Genomic DNA, 25,087 nt, shown 5'->3' with positions numbered 1-25,087 from the left:
GGTTCACCCTTCTCTGGCCTGCCAAGTCTATAACCAGCCTCTGCCTGCTTTCTAGGATCTAAACTGTTATGACTGTTTTATTTCATATTTTATGACCCCAATAAGTTTTAAGCCTTAAAAGAATCCCTTTGCTATTGTTCTAGTAGATTTAGTGAGAATAGAGAGAGGGGTGTGCTCAATTCACATCTTTAACTGGGAGTCTCAGGTTTTCTCTATTGTCTGTTTGCTTCACCAACAGACTACCTCAGGTCATTAATTCCTTCCCATCTCAACAAAGGAATTTAGAGTCTAATCTGTGTTTGACAGGAAGCAAAGTATAGATTCCTGCTATTCCAACTGCCTAGCTGGTCTCCCTGCCTGGATCCACCCTGGGACACCACCTAAATCACACAGCAGCTAAGCCTCTCCAATACTTGATCCCACCTCACTCCCAAAGCCACCTCTCTGGTCTCCCAGCAAGCCCAACCCAAGAAGTCCTGCCTCCTTACCACCCAGACCAGGCCTTTCCTGCTCCTGTCTGCCTCCCTATCTGGACTTCGGTCACTCCCTCTGATGCCCATGCTACAGACACGGAACCTCTCACTCCATTCACTCTTCTGCCTCCAGATCTTTAGAGGTAGGTGTTCTTTCTTCCTCCTGGTGCATGCCCCCTCACTGCCTTCTGGCACAAGCGCGAGTCCCACCTCACCCGGCTATCTTCTACCCAGTCTGCAGGTTTCAATTAAACCCTTCTTTCTCAGAGAATTTCGGCTAAGTCAGAGCACTCTAGGCAGCAGCGCTAGACCAGTCACGGGGAACTTCCTACTTCACTGTCAACATTTACCATACTGACTTCATTTAAACAATGTCCATTTCACTCAGAAAGTGGCCAACTCTCTGAATGGCAGACACAGTGTCTCTTCTGTTTGTGCTATGTACCCAGGGCCTCCCAGAGGGCCTAGCGTAGAACAGGTGTCCAGTAAGAATCTATAATGGATGCTTGCGTAATCTAAGACTGAGATAGGAGAGTTTTGAAATATCCTGATGGACTGTCTTGTTTCCCAGAAGAAAATTTGTAAAATGGTAAAAGTACTGCGTGGTGGCATTTAAGAAGGTTGTTTTCGCTGGTCATGGTGGCACACACCTTTAATCCGAGTGACTTGGAAGGCTGAGATAGGAGGATTATAAATTCCTAGGCCAGTCTTGGCTACTAAGCAAGACCCTGTCACAAAATAAAACTTAAAAGGGCTAGGATATAGCACAGCCGTAAAGTTTGCTTGAAGTCAATCCCCAGTTAAAAAAAAATTTTTTTTTTTTTTTGCTATCATACTTTATAATGTAAAAGAGATTGGCCATTTAAAAAGTTATGTTTCCTTGGTCTGGGGCTACAGCTCAGTGGCAGAGTGCTTGTCTCTCATGTGTGAGGCACTGGGTTTGATCCTTAGCACCGTATTAAAAAAACTACCAAATGAAAGCATGCTGTCCATCTACAACTAGAAAAAAATAAAACTAAAAAAAAGTTATGTTTCCTTGATTTTTTGTTTTGTTTCTGAGAGGAAAATTTCCTTGCTAAATATAGAGTTAAATTTCTTAGTTTTTCTATTAAGTTATGATTTAAGCTTAAAGCAAAGTCCTGTCAATGCAGCAGCAGCCACGAGAAGACGGAGTGGCAGAGCTTCTAATGCCACCTGCACAGGCCTCCCTTCACACTGTCCATCCCCTTTGGAACAAAAATCTCCAGAGGTTACATTCCCTGTTCATATTTGCATTCATAATCATGCTTCAAACATTTGCTCAGAGAAATCTGTATCTGCTTTTGGAGGTGTTTAAAAATAATAACTATGCCCAAACCCTGCTGTAGATTTTATCTAAAGAGTTGCTTCTTTAGGGGAGGCTAGTCTACAACAGAATAAAAATGCAGCTATAAATAAAACAGCTTTTGGTTTTACAGTCACATAACTGCCAGGCCTTTCGGAGGTCTGTCCTATGAGATGGCTTTTTCTTCGGTCTCACTACAATGACAGGGGTGCCTCAATACTCACACTGCCTGTTCCTCCAGCTCCCCTCCAATGCGCTGGGACATGTTCTTCAGCACCCCAATGCTGCCAGAGACCAGCTCCAACTGCTCATCCTGCTGTTCCACAATCAACTGGTGCCAGAGAAACGGGAAATAAGCAATTAAAATCCATCTTACCTGGTTCCAAGCCCAGCACTCTAGCAGCTGCTAGTTTCTCTGCCAGCTTGGGACAATTCACATTCAGAAGCAAAGCCCAGAAATCAAAGGACCAGACCGTCGCCTCTGAGAACACGCTGCTCAAAAGGCTGGATTGTCAAGCTACTGATATCTCCTGCTGATCCAACTTGTGAACAGTCAGCAGGGCTTGAAACCACCAAGAGAGATTTACTCTGGTTGGCTGAAGTCCAATAAAGGAACAGACAATGGCTGAAAACACAAATGCAGATGACCACTGAGTCACGGGTATGTTTGGGAAGAGGAAGTCCACTGCCAGGATCAAGGTCTCCAACCACAACATACTGCCAGCTTAAATGCAAGAGAGACTGTCAAATCTCGGGAGGTGGGAAAACTACAGTGTTTTTCTTCCTCCTCAAACAAAATCTAGAGGAAGCCGTATGGAAATGTTATCTCAAGGACAACTACTGAATGACAAATTAATGTTGACTTTTAATTGTGCTTTATACCCTCTCTTTCTATTAAAAAATGGCTGCTTGGAGGGAAGATACAGCTCAGTTGGTAGAGTGCTTGCCTCGCATGCACGAGGCCTTGGGTTCAATCCCCAGCACCACAAAACAAAACAAAACAAAAACAGTTTACGTCTGGCTAAAAAATGGTTGCTTGGTTAACAGCAACTTGAGTAAACTACTAGTCAAGGAGACATACTAATGGAAACAAAAGAACACATAACCTACACATACACAAAAAACACAGAATTTAAGAGCCAATAGTTTTAATAGACCTGATCGTCCAACTCCTAGATAGCTTTCTTTTAATAATCACAAATTAGAAGCACAACATACATATAGTCAATTTCATTTTCTTTCTCCTCCTCAACTTCCATCAAAGCAATTATTTTTCCATGTAGTAGAACACATTAATAATTTTCAGTGAAAAAACACAAACTCAATCTTTCTGGAAGTGTCTTCATTGACATGAACAAAAAAATGAGTGTATAAATAAGAGGTTGGGGAAAAGGTTTCATTTTATTTTTAAAAATCCTTGGCCTTATCTTCCAGGGTTTTGTTTGAAGTGCTGGAAGTTGAACTCAGGGCCTTGCGTGTACTAGGCAAGTGTTCTAGCCACCAAGCTGCACCCAGCCCCTGTCTTTCAGTTTTCATGTCTGTCTGCTTTCTATGAGACCTAATCAAGCGTGGTTCTCTGAATACTGTGCTCTAAAGGCTTTAAAACCCCTCGTGTATGTGAACATTACACAGTGGCACAGTCAACCGCGGGGCAAGCTCTGCTCAAACCTGCCTATCAGTAAGCAGTGTGGCCCCCATGGCTGGCGGAGGAACCAGGGGAGGTATCCCGCCTGCCACCTCCCCTCCTGGCCGGCTGTTCTCAGGGTACCTGCTGCTGCGCCTGCTGCTCCTCGATGAAATGGGAATTGGCTAAGTGCAGCTCTCGATCCAGGCGCCCATACTGATCTGTCGTTCCTGTGCTCCAGGTCTGGCTGCCACTGTCTCCTAGCAGTGCCTGTGTGAATGGGGATGATCAGAGTGAGGAACAACAAACAGGGACCATCTCTGAACAGTGAGGCATCAGGGTGACATAAAGAGTTCTCACTTTTCTCACTACCTGGGCCACACTTCTATGGGTGCCTGTGTAGTACAACTTAGGGACTGCCCTGAAGGGCAATCTGTCTTCAAGCCTTCCCTAGGTCTGTCCCATTAAAATGCAAATAAGTGTCCACACTAACCCAACAAACAAATCTGTACATTGTAAATTGCCTCACAATTTAGCAGCACTCAGTCCCTTATGGCAGCTCTTCCAAGGACCCAGAGTTTCCAGTCAAACTGGTTTACAAATCTGGAGTCTGTTATTGAAGGACAGATCCAGGAAGCTTGGGGGCCTTGGGGGATGGGGATCTCCCCAGGATGGCGAGAAAGTAAAAGCCCCTCATACACAGAAGGCACAGAACCATCCACATCTGCTTAACTCAGTCTCTGAATAAAACCCGACACCTTCACTGGAACTGAAAGCTAGACTCCCAGAGGATGCGGGGTTGCTCCCCCAGGCAGCAGGACCACAAGGAGTCCTTGACACGGTGTTCTCCTCCAGGGTTTCTGGAGGCCAGGGGTAGCTTTCCCCAGGATGAACTCAAAGGAGTTTATAGCCAGAAATGGTTAAGTTTGAGGATATCTCGCTTACGTGAGAGGTCAAGAGGGAATGTGAGACCCCTTCCGACTGCTCACACCAGGAGTGCCCTAAGACTCAGAAGATGCTGGTGACGCAAATCATTCCTCCTGTGGAGTGGCCAAAGTTTTGTACTAGGTACTTTTTACCTCTGGCACTACTAAAAGCCTAACCAGTTATTGATTCTCTCTCTGAAAGCCCCACCCACGCCTCACTCATTGGACACTGACCTCCTCCTGACTTTCAGAGGTAAAGTCTACTAACAGTCAGGATACAGGGGCCAGGAGTGGGCAAGTTCGGGACGCAGAACACCAACCTCTGAGGCTGTTATCAGAGGAGCGCCTGAGATACTTACTATGGAAGTTCTTGTTGAGATCTTAGAGGCTCAGGGTATCAGTCCAGTCAAGAGGCTGGATGTGACTGTCTCTGGAGTAAAGCAGACCTATGGCCTTTGGTGGTGGCTCTGCCCTGACCTGTTCTTAGGGATGTCAAGATTTAAAAGATCCGGCTCATTCTAATCCCAAACTCTGAGGACCTCTGTGGAGGACACTGGGGTCTCATGATAATTTTTTCAGTGTCAGAAAAAGGGTAGAGTGCACCACTGAGCTTTAGGCAGGGACCTGGGGCTCCGTTGGGCTGTGTACCACAGCCAGGGCTATGTTGTCCTACAGTGTCCATGGTCTACCCTTAGTGAGACATACGTCATGTTGTTCAGAGTCATGTAGGTTTTATCGTGAAATAGCTTGGAGTTCATCAGTCTGATCCCCGGGAGTCTCATTCAATGGGAAAGAAGAAGGAGGAGGCTGCAGCACTGAGCGATGAGCTTGCAGAGAGTAGTGCTGGTGAGGCTTCGAGTGGCACAGCACCTGGTACCTGGCACAAAGACTGACTGCCCACATGATGCCTGGAGAACCCTGGCCCTGCTGTTCCTCGAAAATAGGAGGCCCTGTGACCTGCCACTCAGACTAAAACAAAATTCCAAGTAGTGCTTGGAAAGGAATGTATGAATTCTCACTTCATTCACATTACTTCCCCTAAACTATCCAGAGAATAAAACACGTTAAAAGTAACAGAGGACAGGCATTACCTACCTCACTGTCACGACTACTTCAGGTATCGTCATTTACTTTCCTATATGCTCATGTGCAAATGACAAGGGAATTCCCAAACTAGCCAGCTGTGGTCATTTATTAGCTTCTTTCTAGAGTTAGAGCCAGGTACAATGAGCTAGCTAATGACTTTTCCTGCCTGTACTATTAAAAAAAAAAAAAAAAAGAAGAAGAAGAAGAAAGAAGGAAAAAAAGGGAGGTAGATAAAAACAAATCAAAACCCCCCAAACAAACAAGACTTCAAACAGGAGGTCAGGTGATACTTGTTTTCAAAATTAAGAGTCTCAGCAAACACTTACTAGGTATAGAGATTTATGTTATAAACTACCAATTCCTAATTAGTAATAACAGTGAGGTAACCCCAAGCTACAAGACTTCTAAATGGATTACTGGTAACTTTATGGACTCTGATCAGTCATTCAAAGCAAATAATATCACTCTGAACAACCTTGTGATTTTCCATGAAATCTTTCTTACTCCTAAAGCAAAACAGATATTCACAGAATTTATAAAAACAATTTGTCAATAAAAATCATCTACCAGCTTACCAACAGGTTAAGGAACATTCTATCCACCAAAGGAATCCAAATCAAACCTGAATTTAAGTTCTAGGTGATGACTGTATATTTTTAAAAGGATCATATTTTAACAATTGGAAATGAGTTTCTTTCATACACCATGAGTAATTTCTTATCACCACTTAAAGAGATATTTAACTTCACACACATTTAAAGTTCTTCAAACGTCTTTCCATTAAATCATTAAGTGTCCAGTGAGTTCTATGGGTAGGCAGGTAGTAGCAGCTAGAGATAAAAAACTCAAAACAACAATTTTCATCTCAAGGAGATTGGGGTCCAGCAGAAAGAAAGAGAAAAGTAACTGAGGTCCTTAGAGGAAGCCTGGTATAGGGTGTGTTCAACAGGTGCAGAATACACCCCTGAAAAAGAGCTCTGGGGTGAGTGCTGAAGGCGGATAAGCAGAGGAGAGGAGAGAAGAGGAGAGGAGCGGGGCTGGAGGTGGGAAGCCAACAGCCATGTTGGAGCAGCTGACTGGATGCCATGGTTAGACCATGAGTTAAACTCATGGTCCCCAGGCCCCTGGCACTGCTGGGAAGTGGCAGAACCTTTAAGAGGTGACCCTAGTGGCAGGTCTTCTGGTCATTGGGGAAATGCCCTTGAAGAGGATAGTGGAGCCCTACCCCCTTCTCCTCTTTCATGTCCCAACCATGAGATGAACAGACATGGCATGCTGCCACCATGGCTGCCTCACCACAGGCCCAAAACCAAGGGGGTCAATGATCATAGACTCAAATTCCAAAACTGTGAGACAGAACAGACCTTTTCTCTTTATAAGCTGATCATCTCAGACATTTGTTATAGTAACAGAATACAGACTGATACACTAGACTTCCCCAAAATCTCCCCGTGTCACTCCAGGGTCTTGCTCTTTGTTATGTGATATAGAGACTGTTCGCATTTAAAACTCCTATGTCTAATCGTGTATTTTCTTTGACACTTAGATTTTGATGTCTTCTCACCTGCCTATTTTTCCTTTCAGCTAACGCCTGCACAGATGAAGTTGACATCTGATCCTTCATGTCCTAATGAGATAAAGAGAAGAACAAAAAGTGAATAAAAAATATCTTTAGCAAAATACATAAAGTTTATTAATGTTTTTTTTTAACAAAAACCTTTTATTTTTAGCCTCAACAATAAAGGAAATAAAGAGACATTCCCTTAAAAAGAGGTAACCTGAAAAATAAACTTAAACAGGAGCAAAGAGGAAGGGAACTAACTTTCACTGGATTCCTACAACAGGCCAGAAACAGCTCTCACTGAATTTTCTCAACAACCCTGTGAAGCAGGTGTCATCACCACTTTCAGGTTGAGGAGACCCAGATCTAGAAAGACATGTGCAACTCTGAAAAGCTGCACAGCCAGTGAATGGTGTCCCTGAGGCACACAAACACCTGTGCTCAAGGACTAGCATCCTTTTAAAAAAAAACATAAAAAAATCATGAATAATATTTATTGTTTTCAAACACAGAACATATTCATATTCTCATTTCTTTTCTTTCTTTTTTTGGTCCCGGGGACTGAATGCAGGAGCATTCACCACTAGGGAGATAATACAAGCTTTTAAAAATGTGCTCAATGCATTGTACCATAACTTTCTAAAAAAAATGTGTGTGTAAAAAGTAGTATCTCAGCCTCTGAACACCGCATATGGAATGTACTCTTGCTGTCAGAGATCAGGATGGCAAGGGGAGGTGGCGACGGTACTGCAGCACCAGGCAGCTGCCGGGTGCTGGCAGCCCTGAAACGCTCTGGGTACTGCTCAACAAATTCACCAAGCTGTACACTTAGGTACCTGAAATTTTCCTGTTATATTTTAATTAAAATGTCTTTTTAAAACATACTGCTCCCAAACAATGACGGTAAACGGGTCCAACTCTTTAAAAATAAAAATTTTCACTTTGTTTGAAGAGCCTCAAAACAGTCACTGCCTTAACTCACAAATTCCACTAACAGCAACTTACTTTAAGGAAATAACATCAAATATATACCAAAAGAGACGTGCAAAAACGTGTGATGCTATGTTATTTATGATATAGAGCTAGAACAAAGCAGCATATCCAAATAAGGGAACAGCAACTTATACTATATAGTATTATATACTAGACAGTATGCTTATGAAGAGTCCTGGAATGAGACAGCACACAAATGACCAAACATAAGAAAAGACTCTAACCACTTCTAATCTAAGGGCAACCAGAGATACGTTCCCTAATTCCACGAGGAAAGAAGAAAAAGCCTAGTAATACTTAGTGTTGGTGAAATATGGAAGCTGGGGGCAGGGGCACATGCCTGTAATCCCAGTAGTTCAGGAGGCTGACGCAGGAGGATCACGAATCCAAAGCCAGCCTCAGCAAAAGCAAGGCACTAAGTAACTCTGTGAGACCCTGTCTCTGAATACAATACAAACTAGGGCTTGGAATGTGGCTCAGGGGTCGAGTGCCCCTGAGTGCCCCAATACCCCGGCCCAAAAAAAGGAAAAATGGAGCTAGGCATAGTGGCCAGTAATCCCAGCCGCTCAGGAGGCTGAGGCAGGAGAATCACAAATTTAAAGCCAGTCTTAGGAACTCAGCGAGACCCTGTCTCAAAATAGAAATAAAAAGGGCTAGGGATGTGGCTCAGTGGTATAGTACCCCTGGATTCAATCCCCAGTACCTCAAAATAAATAAATAAAGTCTTCTGAATTGGGAGTGTAGCTCAGTGCTTGCTCTGCATGCACAAGGCCTGAGGTTCATCCCCCCCTTCCATGAAGTCTTACTGTAGATACCAAGGAAATACTAACCAATATTTAAAATGTGTCTTCTCACTGAATTCCTTACTACTTAAACAAATATCTAGGTTATGCTCACAGAGATAGTTACTGAAGTATGGTTTGCAACCACTAAAGATTAACAATTAAAGTATCTACTGGTGCGTCAATAGTTAAATAAATCATAACAAAACCAGATTAGAGAAGAGGTTAGCAGCAGGGTCTTTCATGCCAAAAACTTAGGTTCAAAAACTGGTAATGCAGAGAATATCATGCTAAGTGAAATAAGCCTAAAACCAAGAGCCAAATGTGTTCTCTGATAAGTGGATGCTGGTCCATAGTGTGTGTGTGGGGGGTGATAGGGAAGAATAAAGGTGCCGCAGTCTGGCTGGGCACAAATCACGAGCCACTCACAGCTTTGTAGATTCAAACAGCAATTCTTTATTCCCGATCTCACTCCGGCCCTCTACAAACACGTTCTGGGGAAATCCACGTTCTCTGCCAAGTTCCACGTTCTGGATCCCAAATACTCTCTGAATCCTTTGAGAACTCAAGGAACTCCAGGAGCGGGCACGCCTGAGGCAGCAGGACATGCCCTATTCCCAGCAGGGTACACTTTAAACTTGGAACCACCCTAAACCCAAGGAGAGCCCTAAACCCTGATCCGCCCTGGTCCTTGAGCAAGGTCACCTTTCTCAAACATACATGCAATGTCACTGCAAATGTCCAAGGCAAGTCCATTTCCACGAGTCCTTCCTCTAAGCAACATGGGGTATGCTGGCAAGAAAATTGTCATACCTACTTGGCTAATGGCTCTCAGCATAAAGGGACTTTGGTTTGTGTAGAAGGGAGTCAGGGGACGGGTGGGGTGTGGGGACGGGAAGAACAGTAGAAAGACACACATTATTACCCTATATACATGGATGATTACACTAGTGGAGTGACTGAACCATGTACAGCCAAGGAAATTGAAATCGTGCTCTATTTGCATACTATATGTCAAAATGCATTCTATTATAAACAAATTAATTTTTAAATAAAGATAATAGCTGTGCTAAATTGGGCAAATTTCTCAATTTCTCTCTTTTCCATTTATGGAATAATATCCTTTTATACAATCACTGTGGGAATTAATAAAGACATGAAGAATGATTAACAGTGGTCAAAAATCTAGTAAACACTCAAGTAAATACTATCATGTAAAAGGAAACAACCATGAAAAGGGGTTATCTAAATCTGCAGCCACTGAGCCCTGAAATGGAGTCAGTAAAATTGAGAAATTAAAATGAATTTATTTTAATTAACTAGAACTTAAATTCAGTTACTGGAAAACTATTCATGTTTGGAAAAAACTGGGTTTGTGACTCTCACTGTAAATTTTATAGATGCTCTCTACAGATGAAGTTCTCCCAATGAAAATCTCACATCTGAATTGACATGTGCTTAAGTGTAAGTTACACACCAGATTAAGCAGTCTTGGTATAAAAAGTTTAAAGACTTCAATCTCTCATTAATGTTTCTTAAGATTGATTACATGTGTTTCAAATGATAACCTTCTTGATAATAGGTTAAGTAAAATATACTTAATTTACTTGTTTCTTTTCCTTTTTTTCATGTGGCTACTAGAAATGAAAATGCTTAACACTGAATAATAAGGTCACAACTATGAGAAACACTGCCAGTCGGCACTGAGGAAAGTGACTGACGTGCTGTTAGTTATCATTTCACATTTCAGTTTCTTTTTCTATTTTATCCTCTTGCAAAATTGTTCTAATTCTTTAATGAACATGCATTACTTTAAAGAAATACATATTTTAAAGGTGCAGTTCTAAAGTTTTCTGCTTAATAAAAAACTGTGATTGTGTATGTGTGTGTGTGTGTGTGTGTGGCCACAGCTGCCGGTAAAGGGCTAAGTTTTAAGGACAGCACTTTATCTATGTAGGTTAGAGTCGCCAGATACCACATTACGGATCACCTTCGCACTGGGATGTGGAATTCTCAGCTCTGTTACTAAACAGTTTTCAACATTCTGTAACAACCTATCATGCCAAAAACATAATCACTCATCTTCTTCCTAACACATGAAGTTAGAACCAGCAGTCAAAAGCAGTTAGTCCCAATAAAATATGCTTCATTTGCCAAAAGAACAACAAACGTCCTGATCACATTCCTGCTTCCCTCCACGCTGTCTTCCAAGCGGAACCAGAGGCCGCATGAGCCCAGTGCTCCCCACTCCTGGGCCTCCCGTCCCAACATCATGTGCACACAGACATCTTATGCTTTCTGATTAACCACTGTCACTTCTTCTTGACTTACAACTGTAAACTAAACATTTCTTGGGTTGGAATAGATTTTTGGGAGGGAGGTGGAAAGAGCAGGGCAATCTTAAGATTGATTACATGTTCAAATGATAACTTTTTGATAATAGGTTAAGTAAAATATACTTAATCTACTTGTTTCTTTTCCTTTTTCATGTGGCTACTAGAAATGAAAATGCTTAACACTGAATAATAAGGTCAAAACTACGAGAAAGTTAAAGTTGGAGAAATTAGTGAAGCTCATTTCATTATTAAAACTGAGATCCAAAGAGACTGATTTACTCTGTTTAAAATTTATTAACGTCACAACTTAACCTAGAACTTAGATTCCCTGACCACTTATTCATTATTGTTCTGCCACGTACTGCAAAATTCACTACTAAACTGGAGTCAATTCTGGAATATATTTTCAAAACACAAAAATTTCACATGTGAAATCTCTGATATATAGATGACTCCACAAATAAAAAATGATTATATCAAATATATAAAGCCTATTTACATAAAACTAGAATATTTTTCTTTCTTCTTTTTTATTTCTATTTTTTATGTGGCACTGGGGAGTGAACCCAGGGCCTTTGCATATGCTAGGCAAGTACTCTATCACTAAACTACAGCCCCAGCCCAAGTACTTTATTTTCTTCAGTAAAAGCTGCCACCAAAATTTAATAAAGACTTCACAACAGGCTGGGGTTGTGGCTCAGGGGTAGAGTGCTTGCCTAGCATGCATGAGGCACTGGGTTTAATCCTCAGCACCACATAAATGTAAAATAAAGATATTGTGTCCACCTAAAACTTAAGAATAAGTGTTAAAAAAAAAATTCACAATCTTAAATGATGTGTGGAAGAACATTCGCAACAAGACTTTTTAAACAAACACTGTTTAGCTGAGTGTGTTTCTTGTTTTTGTTTTTACTCCCATGAGCATTGTTGCTGCTTCCTTTTCCTACAGATTTTCAAAATCAAATATTGACTTTAAAATCAAATCAGCAGAAGCTCAGTTAGGTACTGTTACCCCACCACTGGCAAATACTGACAGCTTCAGCCAGGCACTGTGGCACGCAGCTGTAATCTCAGCTACTCGGGAGGCTGAGACAAGAGGAGTGCAAACTCAAGGCCAACTTGGACAATTCAGTGAGAGCCTTCCGCAGGATAAATTTTCTGCTTTTTTTTTTTTTTTTTTTTTAAGGGCTGGGATATAGCTCAGAGGCAAAATGCTCCTGGGTTCAATGGGTGGGGGGCGGCGGAAATCCAAACTAATAGCTTCTCCAAAATTAAAATTAAGTTTAATAAATTAAAACAAGAACCACTAAAAACCTAAAGCAGTCAGTTAGATCACATAGTTGAGGGTGGTTTAGATCTCAACTCCAGAAGGACAGCAACATTTTGAAGTACTTATGTGATTTATAAGACTAAGATTATACTTTTAAAAAACTTCAAATATTAGAAAATGAACGTTGGATTCTACTTCCAATTATACCAACTACCTTAACTTTCAAAATATGTACCAATGAATTCCAATTTTCAAAATTCACAGTAATATCTCTCAGAAATAAAAATATAATATCCAAGTAAAGATCATACACTTCATTGCGAGGCACCATTTAATATTACAGCTGTGGTCTATGGAAAACAGAAAAGAAGACAAAAAGAAAGAAAAGAATGCTGTATTTATTTTTAAAAACTGAGGAACTGTATAAAAAGATATGTCACTTAACAACAGGGCTTCCTTATCAGAATATTATTTCAAACTGGCTAGAAATTAGGAGTGTCTAATCCAAACCTTCATTCTCTAAAGGAGGCACCTGAAGTCCAGACACACTTCTGCCCCTTTAAAATATGGACTTGTTTACAAGCAATTTAGGTTTAAGAATATAGAAAGACAACTACTGAATAAAACAAAGAACAATATCCAAAGTTCAGTGATAACCTCCCATCTGATAACATGAAGAGGAAATCACGTGGCAGAGGGTCCTTGGCAAACGTGTACCAGGTTCTTGCCATATGTTAGCACTGGTCTGATCCCAAGTCTTTTTATTCAAGGAAGCTGCTTTCTAGGACATATGTTAAAGACAGCTGGTTCTCTTACATCTAGTTATGCTAATCAAATGGCTTAGCCATATAGTTTCAAGATACAAAACCTATCTTAATGATGCAAGACTTAAACCACATTCTCTTATAGATTCTTTAATAATGGGTATTATTCTTAATAATTTGGGGATAAATTTGACCACTTGACTGGTTCTTTTTACATATTGAGACACTTGCTTGCCCTGGATAGCTCTGGGAAGACTGTCAAGCAGTGTGTAAGGTAATGTCAATAACATGGGTTCCAAGAGTTCCAGAAGTAATTCGGACAGTGGGAGAGGCTGCCACTCAAACCCAGGAAGAACCACTCTTGAGCAATGCAAACCAATGCTGTTGAGGCAAGAAACCAAACGGCTTGGGCAAAAGTAATTCTTCCTTTTGTCCAGAAAGAATGTACAAAGAAATAGAAAGGAAAAATTAAAGGTGCAAACTATAGGATCACACTATTAATCTTTTCAAAGCCAGCAGCTTATTGTTTCATTTTTGCTCTAATAACCATGACAATATTAAAAACAGAATTTTTTTTCTTTATTCAAAGACGCTATATGTGAGAAACTGGCATTTAAGTCCTACTAAAAAAGTAGTCCAGAGTCAACGTTAGTTTACAATTAATGGAAACATTTCTACAGTTTAGCTGTTTCTTACAAAGATAGCAACAGTAAGAACATACTCCTTACCCTGACAACTTGCCGAGTACTTGTAATGAAGGCTTTTCTTATACTCAACTCGGTAGCATCAAGGTTGAATTTTCTAGGATTTGCTTCAACTATGCGTGGGTCAAAAAGTTAAGGTAAAGCCATTTCACCATCGAAAACCTAACAAACAACATTTTGTTAAACCACAGAATCCCTCACATATAAGCAATAAAACCCAGCCCAAGCCTTCTGTAAACAGTCAACTTGATGCTAAGCATTTTCAAACTTTCTCTGCCTACAGCTATACAAATGCCCTTCTGCTCCAGGATGACCTGCCAGATCAATCCCTGCTAATTGGGTTCACTGAAAATCCATGGCCATCTTGACCACAGCTGGGCCTTGCTCCCAGCCAGCCTGTCTCTGTCCACCTCTTCCCACTGTCACTGTGTCCTCCATGCCGTGGTATTGTGTGACCCCCAAAGCGTTCTTCTCTGCCCTTGGGACCCTGGAGTATCACCCCAGGGTCCCAGGTCCAGGCCCAGAGATGCCCACTCCCCACAGTGCCCAGCATGGCTGCTGGTGGGCATCGGGCAGAATCTTCTTGTTGCTTACCAACACTTTTGCCCCTCCTTTTTTGACTTCTGATTTCTTTTCCCATGACAGCTTTTACAAGCCTTTCTCAATGTGCCATTCCAAACCACTTCCCCTTATGCCAAGATTCTAAACCACCCTCTTAATTTAGCAGGATCAAGCCTTCAGGGAAGCTGCCCTTGACTCCTAGCCCTCCAGCCTGGTACAAATGCATAAGGTCAGACACTGGGATAGCTCGGTACTTCTTTCTCAGAGCCTGCCGTTATATATTTGTGCTGTTATTTGATTAATATATGTTTCACGGGCACTCTTAAGTTCCATGAGGGCTGGTACACTGGCTTACTTATTAATCCAATCTCAGTAACCAATGAAATGCCTGGTCCAGAGTATACTCAAGAAATGTTTCCTGAGCTGGGGACGGAGCTCAGTGGTACAGCACTTGCCTAGGGCCCCGGATTCAATCCTCAGCACCTGCCAAAATAAAAGTCTGCTGAATGAATGACGAAAATCTTTCAAAACTTGTCCTCTTTATCTCACAATTTATCTCCTTCAATCTTTTTTCCTTTCCTTCGGTCTCAAGGAAAGAGTATCTCCCTGTATCTATGGTTTTGATTCTGTCCCCTCCCATTTTATTTTAGGGAACATACTTGACTTTTTTTTTTTTTTTTTGTAGTTGTACACAATAACTTTTATTTATTTTTATGTGGTGCTGAGGATTGAACCCAGGGCCTTGCTCATGCGAGGCGAGTACTCTACCGCTGGGCCATGACCCCAGGCCCCATATTTGACTTTTAATAATTTAAATGGTATCCAGGGTCATTATTACAGAAATCATGCACTGAACATTTTAACTACACATGAACCTGTGCTAACTAGTGAGTGATTTTTTTTTACAAAAGCTAGTTTCCTTGATGTTTTTAATCTTGCTTAAAACTCAGAAATGCAACTGGCAGATCTTCTATCTAAAGTTTTCATAAACAGGATTTCCAATTTAAGAAAGCCACATAATTCAGTTTCACCAGTTCTCTAGGTTGTCAGCCAGATCAGTGGACTTAATAAACATCAATGGCATTAAATCAGTATAACTAGATCTGTTTTTACTAAACTCAATTTCATGGTACAAGATAACTCTCCAATGGACAGTGGCATTTTAACATCACTTCTTAAATAGGAAGAAGTCTACAAGAAGATTTTCTTTTAATAACACTAGTCTGTATACACTTCTCTGTAACAGGAACTACTAATACTCTTTTTTACAATACTGGGGACTCAACCCAGGTTCCTGCATGCTAAGCAAGAACTCTTACCACTGACCTACACCTCCAGACCAACCACCAATACCGTCTAGATGCTGACTATGTGCCAGGCCCCATTCTAAGCTCTTTTCACGGGTAATCTTCTTGACAATCCTATGAGCTCGGTGCTCTTGTTATCCTTTCTACTGAAGAGAAAACTGAAGCACTGAGAAGTTTTACAACATGCCCAAAGTGCCCAAGCCACTGTGAGTAAGTGCTTGTGATACTATAATATAATAAGTGTGTACTGGTCTCTGCTCCTGGTATACAGCTCCTAAAACCCTTGGGATCTCTGGAGTAATAAAGGTCATTGTGTATGTTAATAAGGTGACTGATAACTGGGAGCTCCTAGATAACCTTAGGAAGAGGGCTGGTCACCAGGGAACAAACTGATCAGAGGGTAGGAACTTTCAGCGCTACCGTCCGTCCCCCACCACCTCTGGGAAGTGGAAAAGAGCTAAAGATTGAGTTGATCTCCAATGATCAATGATGTCATCAATCTTTGTAATGAAGCTTCCACAAACTCCACACGGCCAGGGTTTGGGAGCTTCCAGGTAGCTGGACGTGTGGAGATTCCTAGAGGGCAGTGCCTCTACACACTTCACCCTACAAATTTCTTCCACCTCACTATTCATCTATGTATTTTTAAATATCCTTTATAATAAATGGGTGAACATAAAGTGTTTTCCTGAGTTCTGTGATCCGCTCTGGAAAATTAACTGAATCTCTGTGGAAGTGGGGATTAGAAGCACAGGTCAGAACCTGGGGCTTGTGGGTGGCACCTAAGGCAGGGACAGTCTTGGGGGCAGAACTCTTGATCTGTGGGATCTGATGCAGTCTGCAGGTCAACAGTGTTGGAGCTCAAATGAAGTGCAGTAACCCTGCTGGTGTGTTCTGGCTCAGGGTGCTGGGAAAAACTCCCATCTGTGTGATGACAGAAATATTTTACTGACTGTGAAAGTGGAAAGAAAAAACTGTTTCCACTTTTACACTGGTAGAGCCACAGCCGGAACAACCGCGTCTCACTCCAGGGTCCAAAAGTCACAACCACTGCACTATGCTGCCTTTATATTGCGGAATTTGTCATGTGCTGTAGAATAGGGCTGCTTACTTGGCTGACCGGGCAATTATTTTAAATGTGTCATACTACAAATAAGAGCCACATCAACAATTATAACAGGAAACGTCTCATCGAGGTACTTGAGACATCTGGATAAAAACCTGCCCGTTTGTCGGTTCACTGCCAACAGCACAGACACCACAGAAAAGGATATTGATGGTCTCGTCAAGGTCCTCCAGATCCCACTCTATGCTCCGGAGGTTGTTTCTCAGCTCGTTGGTGGTCCAGTCGATCTCTTCCCTGGTTGCTGCAGAGGGATCCTGCAGAAGCTCTGTCCATCTCTGAAACAATCCCTGGGCAGTGTTGACTGCTTTCTGTACCTCTCTGTAATCAAGATGAAGGGAAAGGAAAAGTCACAAACAACGTGTGGCATGAAGAAGCTCCCGGGTGTCTGAAGTCAGCATGGAGCACCAAAGGCCACCCTCGGCAACCACCATTCCCACAGAAGGAGGCTCTTCAGACGCAAATACCAAAGTTGAGTCACACAAGCTCTGTATTATGTTCTCAGCTGATGCTCAGAATAAAATAGCCATTATTTAAGCAGCTACAATTCCAAGTTGTTTGAGAGGGACACATTTAATTTTTCTCTGAAAAGATTACACTTAAAAGTCACACAAAGATGCAATCCTGCCAATGAACTAAAGGGTCACTAATATCCCCACACGCTTCCATGTGGGTGACAGTAATTTATATTCAGATGAAAAAGTCCTTGTACAGGCTTTCTTCTATTGGGGTGGGAAGTGGGGGAGGAAGGTCTCTCTTGACGGCTTATGTTGTAGAGGTTAACTATTTTAGTCTGAGACATTTTTAAACCAAAGATTTCATGAGAAGATTTCCAAATATTATTAGCTTTAAATATATCTGTTTTCCTGGATTAAGAAATGTTACATAACAGATTAGCATTTTTCTTATTTGGAATGTGAGACGAGCCTAGGAAGTGCTCTATCTAAATACTTTTAGGTTAGATTTCGTTGCAAGATTTTAAGAACTATCCTCCCCATGGGCCAGTACCCACCATTTAAATGTTATATTCTAACACTACCGCATTAAAAACCTAAGAGAATCATTTTAGAATCTCATGGTCTCTCATGCACAATCATTATAATCTCACTGCTTCCAAACCAAGAGAACTGCTTTGATCCTCCCACAACTTCTCCACCAATTCTTCTGGAACAAACAGCACAAAAATGTGTTCTAGCTGATCAGGGTGTCTGTTGTCTATGGCTTTACAACAGAATTTGCATACATCCTCTTCCCTCTGACATTTCAAACACCGGAAAAATCAAAGCACTCATAAAAATAAAGAAAAGCATCTTATAATATTTAGGTCTGTAGGGTACTTATGAGAGCTGAAAGGCTGAACATTAAAGAAGAGCTAGTGGACCTGGACAGAGTAAATCAGTGCACCCACCAAGGAGGTCCACATCTAGTTCATGGGCTAGGCAGTCCTATCAATTGTTCCTCTCATGTCAGCCTACAGACTTTCAGTACTAACGATAAACTCCATATAAGATAAAATCAGAGAGAATTAAGTAAGATGTAAATCTGCTATCTTTACTCTTCATTAAAGTCTCTGGTCAATTTGGAAGAAAATGAGGATGGTATCCTATATGTAAAGTAGTTGGCTTATTTTTAAGTATTTAGTATTATCTATGATAATGAAAAACAAAGAGTTAAAAAGTATCTATAAAGACATCTCATTTTAAAGAATATAAAATTTCTCAATTCTGTAAATATGAATTCCTTTTTAAGAACTAGAAGCCTCAAACCAAGAAACCTTGCTGGGCGTCCCATACTCTCCATGCCAGCAGGCAATTTATGACAATGCTGGAATTAAACTCCAAGTCGCAGTGTCCTGAGGCTTGGCCCTGATGCTCATCAGCACTCACAGGTTCAAAGCACTTCCTTTAGGCTGATGACTATCTGACCACATTTCTACCCTAACCCCCCTCACCCAGGATTAATTCCTGTATTTCCATTCCATTAGGAACATTCTATTTGTCTTAAATCAAACTAATCACAGCCTGCCTACAAAAAAATCAGGTATTTAAACAAGCAAACAAAGCCAAAATTAAAAACAAGAGGGAAATCTGCTTCCCTTTCTACCAGTACCATTTCCCAAGTCTCAAAACTCATTTAGACCAAAGCTGCTTTGCCTCCTCCTTCCACTTCTCATCTTGCACAACCTCCACTTGAGTTCAATCACTAGATTTTTAGATCTGGAAGGAACTTTCAAGATAATCTAGTCTGGACTCACTGAACAAATAAGAGAGCTAGGGCTCAGACAGCTTGGCTGCTTGCCTCAAGTTCTTCTGACCCTGAGTGTGAGACACATTCCACTATTAAGGCCTATTTAATCCCATTTTGCAAAGCCTCCAGACAAATCTATTTTCTTTGTGGAATCAGAGGATCTGGGTCTGAGTCCTTGAAAGGAGCCTGTAAGCCAAACACCTGCCTCCAGCAGGGCAGAGCTGCGAACGCCTGGGACTCTGAGTCAGCTGCCAGGTCTTCCTCCCATCCCCTCCTTGCTCACTGTGGCTCTGGCCTGCTCAGACGCTTCCCCAGCCTAGGAGAAAGCAAATGAAAAGCAGACACTCCCTTAAAGGCCCAGTTTGAGGCCTAATTCCTTTATTAAAGTATCTTTCCCCAACATTTCCCCAAAAAGGCCTTTCCTTTTTTCAACTATTCCAGAATCTTGCACACAATATATCTTTCACATATCCTGGCACAGTGTTCTCCGAACTGGACTACTTATTATAGTAAGTGCCTGAAAAGTTGTTTCTACAATAAAACATCTGATTCTACTGGACCAATTCTGTCAATACAAGTTTTCTTAACAGTGAATGAATTGCACGATGCTTGCCCTCATGTGGCTTATAATTCAGCATTAGGAAAGCAAGATATTCAGAAAAGAGAGACAATACAACATACACCATCTTGCTTAACTGCTTATTTACATCATTATTTCATCACCAGTCCACAGCTAAGAACCCAGAAACAATACTATCCTTGTCAGGAACACAAAACCCCCAAAGCAGCAAAATGTCAAGGAGCCACACAATTTTTAATATTTCTAGTTGTAGATAAACACAACACCTATATTTTATTTATTTATTTATATGCGGTGCTGAGGATCAAACCCAGTGCCTCACACTTGCAAGGCAAGCTCTACTACTAAGTCACCATCCCAGCCCACATCGGTACCTTTTACCAAAAGGACAGACTCACTGGGCATAACACACCGTCATGTACCCATACGATACTCTGGATTAAGAACAGATGACACATGTGACAGTGGTCCTGCAATCATGGCCTGGTGATGTCACAGACACCTTGGTTTACTGAAGTACATCTATGATGTCTGCACAACAGTGAGCCATTTCTCAGAATGAATCCCCATTGTGAAGCAACTCACGGCTTAGCTCTTGTGTCTGAACAAGCTCAATTATGTGGTTTTTCTTAGTGGCTTGTTATTAGAAATTGCAAATTCTCAAAGGCTAAATGTTAAAAAGTTACAAGACCAAAAACTCATCAAACACTGAATAATTCTTACTGAACATAAGGACTCTTAGTAAACATAAAGATGAAAACAAAATTCAAATATGGTATTTTTCACTCATCAGTTTCTTTAAAAAGAAATTCTTAAGTACAGATTTATTAAAAATGAGAATCTGGGGCTGGGGTTGTGGCTCAGAGGAAGAGCGCTTGCCTAGCATGTGTGAGGCACTGGGTTCAATCCTCAGCAGCACATAAAAATAAAATAAGGGTATTGTGTCCACGTAAATAAATATTTAAAAAAAAATGAGAACCCTTGTACTGGCAAAGAATTAAGGGAAACAGTCCCCTTTAACAGTATGAGGGGGAAGGGAGGTGTATTTCAGATGGCAATTTGGAGATATGCATCTCAAGTTTTGTTCTGTATACCCTCTGAATGAGCAATTATACTCTAGGAAAATAGATTATGAAAATAATCCGAAGCAGCAATAAAGACCTATAACAAATGGATCACCACCATATTAATTGTTAATAATGAAAAATTACAAGCAAAAATGTCCATACTAAGAGATAAATTATATTTATGTCAAAATATAACACAGTAGTTAAAAGTCCCCTCCAAGATTGTCTAAGGATATAAAGAAATACAAATGAAAAGCTCGTGAAGGGATATATAATGTATAATCCCAATTTCTAAACTATTAGTAACACACACACACACACACACACACACACATATCCTGGCCTTTCTACTTAAATGCTTATAAACTTGAAGAAGTTATTATTTTTTTTTTTACTAAGTGTAACTTTCCCCATTATAAAATGATAATAGTAATAGTACCCATATCATAAGGATGATAAAGCAATACTGACTCAAGAATGGAGCTCAATAGTAGAGTACATGCCTGGCATGTGTGAGGCCCTAAGCTAGATTTCCAGACACCACACACACACACACACACACACACACACACACACAACACCAATCCCTATTTTGAGATTTTGCTCTGAACAAGGCATTGAAAATGTCAAAACCTCTCAAAAGGAGCTTTAAACACTCAGGCGCTAATCGCTGCACATTTAAATTACAGCTATCTCCTTTTCCATTTTCCCAATTTTATATTCTTAAAACCCTAATTTCATGTCATTTCCCTACTCCAAAAATCTCTACTGGCCTCAAGATGAGGTTCTCCTCAGGACAACATAGCTTGGCCCTATTCTAACTGTACTGTGAAGTTATTAACAGTTTGAGTGGAATTGGGCTACTCATATGTGACTCCTAGGTCCACTTAGCTGTGTGACCCAGGGCCAACAAGCTAACTCCAGTACGCTTTCTCAGCCAGCTCCTCCTCTCTAAAACGGTGCGAGTATCCTAACAAAGTGAAAACCCACACAAAGTGCTTCTTTCGCACACAATGCCTGGCCCAGAGATGCAGCCTTTAAACCTTAGATATTATTCTTACTTTTCCCCAAAAAAATGCATACTGCACTGGGCCGCCCCTCATGGCCTCTGCTGGTGGTGTCCCCACCCATGAAGCACTACTCCTTCACCACCACCACAGACAAAGAGTACACACTCAACACTATACAGTCAAGGTGCCAGGCTGGAAATACAGGAAAAGCAAACAGTCCCAATGCTCAGAGCTCACAGTCTAATAATGAAAGACAGCCAAAGAGAGGTGCAATGTGTCGCGGGTGCCAAGGGAAGCCCTTCCTGGAGGCAGTGGAGATACGCTGAATCCTGAAAGCTGAGTGGGTGAATCAGGCAGTGGGTGCGTGTGGAGTAAGAGCACCCAGCATGGCAGGCACAGTCACTGATCGGAGCCAGGCACTGCTGGAACACCAAGGTTGAGAGCAGGCAGAACGAGTGGGGGCTGGAGAAGAGGTGGCTTCAGGAAAGTCACTGCACATTCTTCTGTAGGCAACAGGCTGCCACTAAATAACATTAAGTAGGGTGTGGCTGCTTGGGCTGAGAAGGCTACTTTGTGCTGTCCAACACTGAAGCCACAAAATAATGACTGATTAAAAAGTAGCTGGCGAGACTGAGGAACTAAAATTTAATTCTAATCTATTTAAATTTAAAAACTGACATGCAATTCAGTTGGTAGAAAACTACGGTGTATGTTTGGAACAATTAGGGAATATGAATTTACTTTTCAACTGTAACTAATGAACGCTAAATACAGATCAAGTTTTTTGGGGTTTGTTTGTTTGGTACCAGGGATTGAACCCAGGGGCACTTAACCACTGAATCACATCCCCAGCCCTTTTTTTACTTTTTATTTAGAGACAGAGTTTCCTCTAAGTTACTTAGGGCCTTGCTAAAGTTCCTGAGGCTGACTTTGAACTTGTGATCCTCCGGCCTCAGCCTCCTGCACTGTTGGAATTACAGGCATATGCCACCATGCCAGGCCAGATCAAGTATTTCTGATGAAAATTTAACATCCAAACTGAAATGAGATGTAAATGTACAGTAACACAACAGATTTCAAAGAGAGTATAAAAAGTAAAATATTTCATTAATAATCTTATACTAATCATATGTTGAAATAATATTTTGAAAATATTAAAGAAGACATTAACATTAATTTCACCTGTTTCTTTTTACTTTTTTTTTTCCCCCTTAAAAATTCCTGCCCATATTGGGCAGGAATTAAACAATCCTTGTGTGTCAGGCTCTTGAGGGGCTGGAATTACAAACACACTCTTTTTTTTTTTTTTTTTGTAGTTGTAGTTGAACAGCATGCCTTTATTTTATTTGTTTATTTTTATGTGGTACTGAGGATGAACCCAGTGCCTCACAAGTGTTAGGCAAGCGCTCTGCCACTGAGCTATGGCCCCAGCCCCTTCTTTTTACTCTTTAATGTAGCTACTAGAAAATGTAAAATGACACATAGCTTGCATTATATTTCTACTAGACAAGACTGATCAAATAGATCCAAGGGGCTCAGCACAGTGGCACAAGCCTGTAATCCCACTGGCTCAGGAGGCTGAAGCAGGAGGATCACAAATTCAAAGCCAGTCTCAGCAACTTAGCTCAAAACAAAAACAGGCTGGGGATGTGGTTCAGTGGTTGAGCACCCCTGGGTTCATCCTTGGTACAAAAAATTTTTTTAAAATCCAAAGGCAGAGGAAAGAGACTCGAAGCAGGAAGACCAATAATAAACCCTTTCATGAGTGTCCAGGTAAGAAAAACAAACCTGAGTTACCTAAATTCTACCCACCTTCAAAACCTAACTCAAGACCTACTACAATTCCAAAAGTGCCTCCCATCATAACCATTCCTAAGGAGCTGCCTTTCTCTGAATTCTTGGGATGTTTATCATCTGTAGTATTCACTACTTCCTTAATCATCTACCACCTGACATTTTTACCTAATTTTGGGGTGATCTATTTCTCAGATTAGACTAGAAGCTCCTAGTTCAAGGACCATAATTTAGATATCATTAATATCTCCACATTGTGTAAAGCATTTCAATACATTTCTTAAACAGAAGCAGCACAGGGCTCCCCAAAAATGCTATCACACAAACATCTGAAGACAACCTTGTGACTGACTTCACCTTCCCACAACAGAAAATAGTGAGAATCTCTTTTCCTTCAGGCATTTTAAGATGATATAAATGTCAACCAAAAAACCAAGCCTGTGTTCCACTAAAGCAGTGATGTCTAATAAGCATTGATCGACTATATCAGATACTATTAGGAAACTGTCAAGATGACAGTGCAATTAGGGTTTTCACAAATTGCAAAGTCAAAAAACAAAAATTCTGATTGTCTTCAATCTCAATCTCTACCGCCAAAGATAACCTTTGCATCCTAAGCATTAAGAACTTTCAACACTCATCTTTAAATTTTAAAACTTAACCCCCAAACCAGTTCTAATAAATAACACTTCCCAGGGAGGGTACAACATATTACTAGTAAATCTACATCTTGCCATTTTCCCATATAAATTAAAGTAAGGTGAAGGGGGGAAAAAATATGTTTTAGTGAAATGTTAAGAAATAGTTGGAATATATTTTACTGTATCATGAGTAATAAAGTATTTCATCTATAGTACCACTGAAATTTTGGGGAATCCTTAAATACAAAACATATTTGACAGCATACAACTTAATTGGTCAGATTTTACCAGTACAGATATAGGAAGCTAGTAGCAACTAGTTGAAAACGAGGGACACTTTATGGTTATTAGTAATCCCCTTCTTGGATTGTAACAACTTTGCAGCTGTCAGGTTTTTTAAGTTTGTTTGCCATTCAAAACACAAAGCTGAAGAGTTATTATTAGAAATAAGACATGAGAACCGATCTTTCTTGAATTTGTTTAATGGCTACAAAGTTGTTACAACCAAGTGCAACTGAAGTTTCTATCTCCAAACAACCCTGCAATCAAAGATGGAGTCAGGACAGCTCCCAGGGAAAAATAAGGTTGTTCAATCCCGTAAAGCAGAATAAGAGGTGGGGGAAACCTGTCAAATGGTCTGGACAAAATCAAGGAGTTAAAATGAAACACTCATTTCCTTTAGCACTGTGGGAAAATCCCGGTTGCTCATAGAAAGCTGAGGAAAGTTTAGTTTGGCTGGTGTCATTTTGTTTTCCTTCCAACATCAGCACCGAGTCTGCAGGACTGCTTTCCTCCCCTCACATTACTCAGGGAAAACTCCCCCACTGAACTGAGCCGTCTTCCGGTGCAGTGCTCCCCAGTCTCCCCGATCAACACCCGCCCCCGCCGGGCTCCCAGCAAACGTGCTCAGACGC

At 41.0% G+C, this 25,087-nt stretch overlaps 1 protein-coding gene across 2 annotated transcripts in view; it reads right to left on the bottom strand.

Annotated features, from left to right (window-relative positions):
* Positions 1 to 25,087, bottom strand: part of Stx6 (syntaxin 6) — a 41,848-nt gene that overhangs the window by 16,036 nt on the left and 725 nt on the right. For both annotated transcript variants that reach the window (XM_076831641.2, XM_076831642.2), the window contains exons 2-6: positions 16,986 to 17,155; positions 13,868 to 13,962; positions 6,998 to 7,060; positions 3,566 to 3,691; positions 2,022 to 2,128 (exon numbers count right to left, since the gene is read on the bottom strand). In XM_076831641.2, the coding sequence (XP_076687756.1) occupies positions 2,022 to 2,128; positions 3,566 to 3,691; positions 6,998 to 7,060; positions 13,868 to 13,962; positions 16,986 to 17,155 (561 nt within the window). The remainder of the gene's footprint in view (positions 1 to 2,021; positions 2,129 to 3,565; positions 3,692 to 6,997; positions 7,061 to 13,867; positions 13,963 to 16,985; positions 17,156 to 25,087) is intronic.

The sequence above is a fragment of the Callospermophilus lateralis genome, chromosome 13 (genome assembly GCF_048772815.1).
Source record: "Callospermophilus lateralis isolate mCalLat2 chromosome 13, mCalLat2.hap1, whole genome shotgun sequence".
Classification (NCBI taxonomy): domain Eukaryota; kingdom Metazoa; phylum Chordata; class Mammalia; order Rodentia; family Sciuridae; genus Callospermophilus; species Callospermophilus lateralis.
Note: the sequence above shows the minus strand (reverse complement) of the source record. Positions and strands in the feature narration are given on the sequence as shown.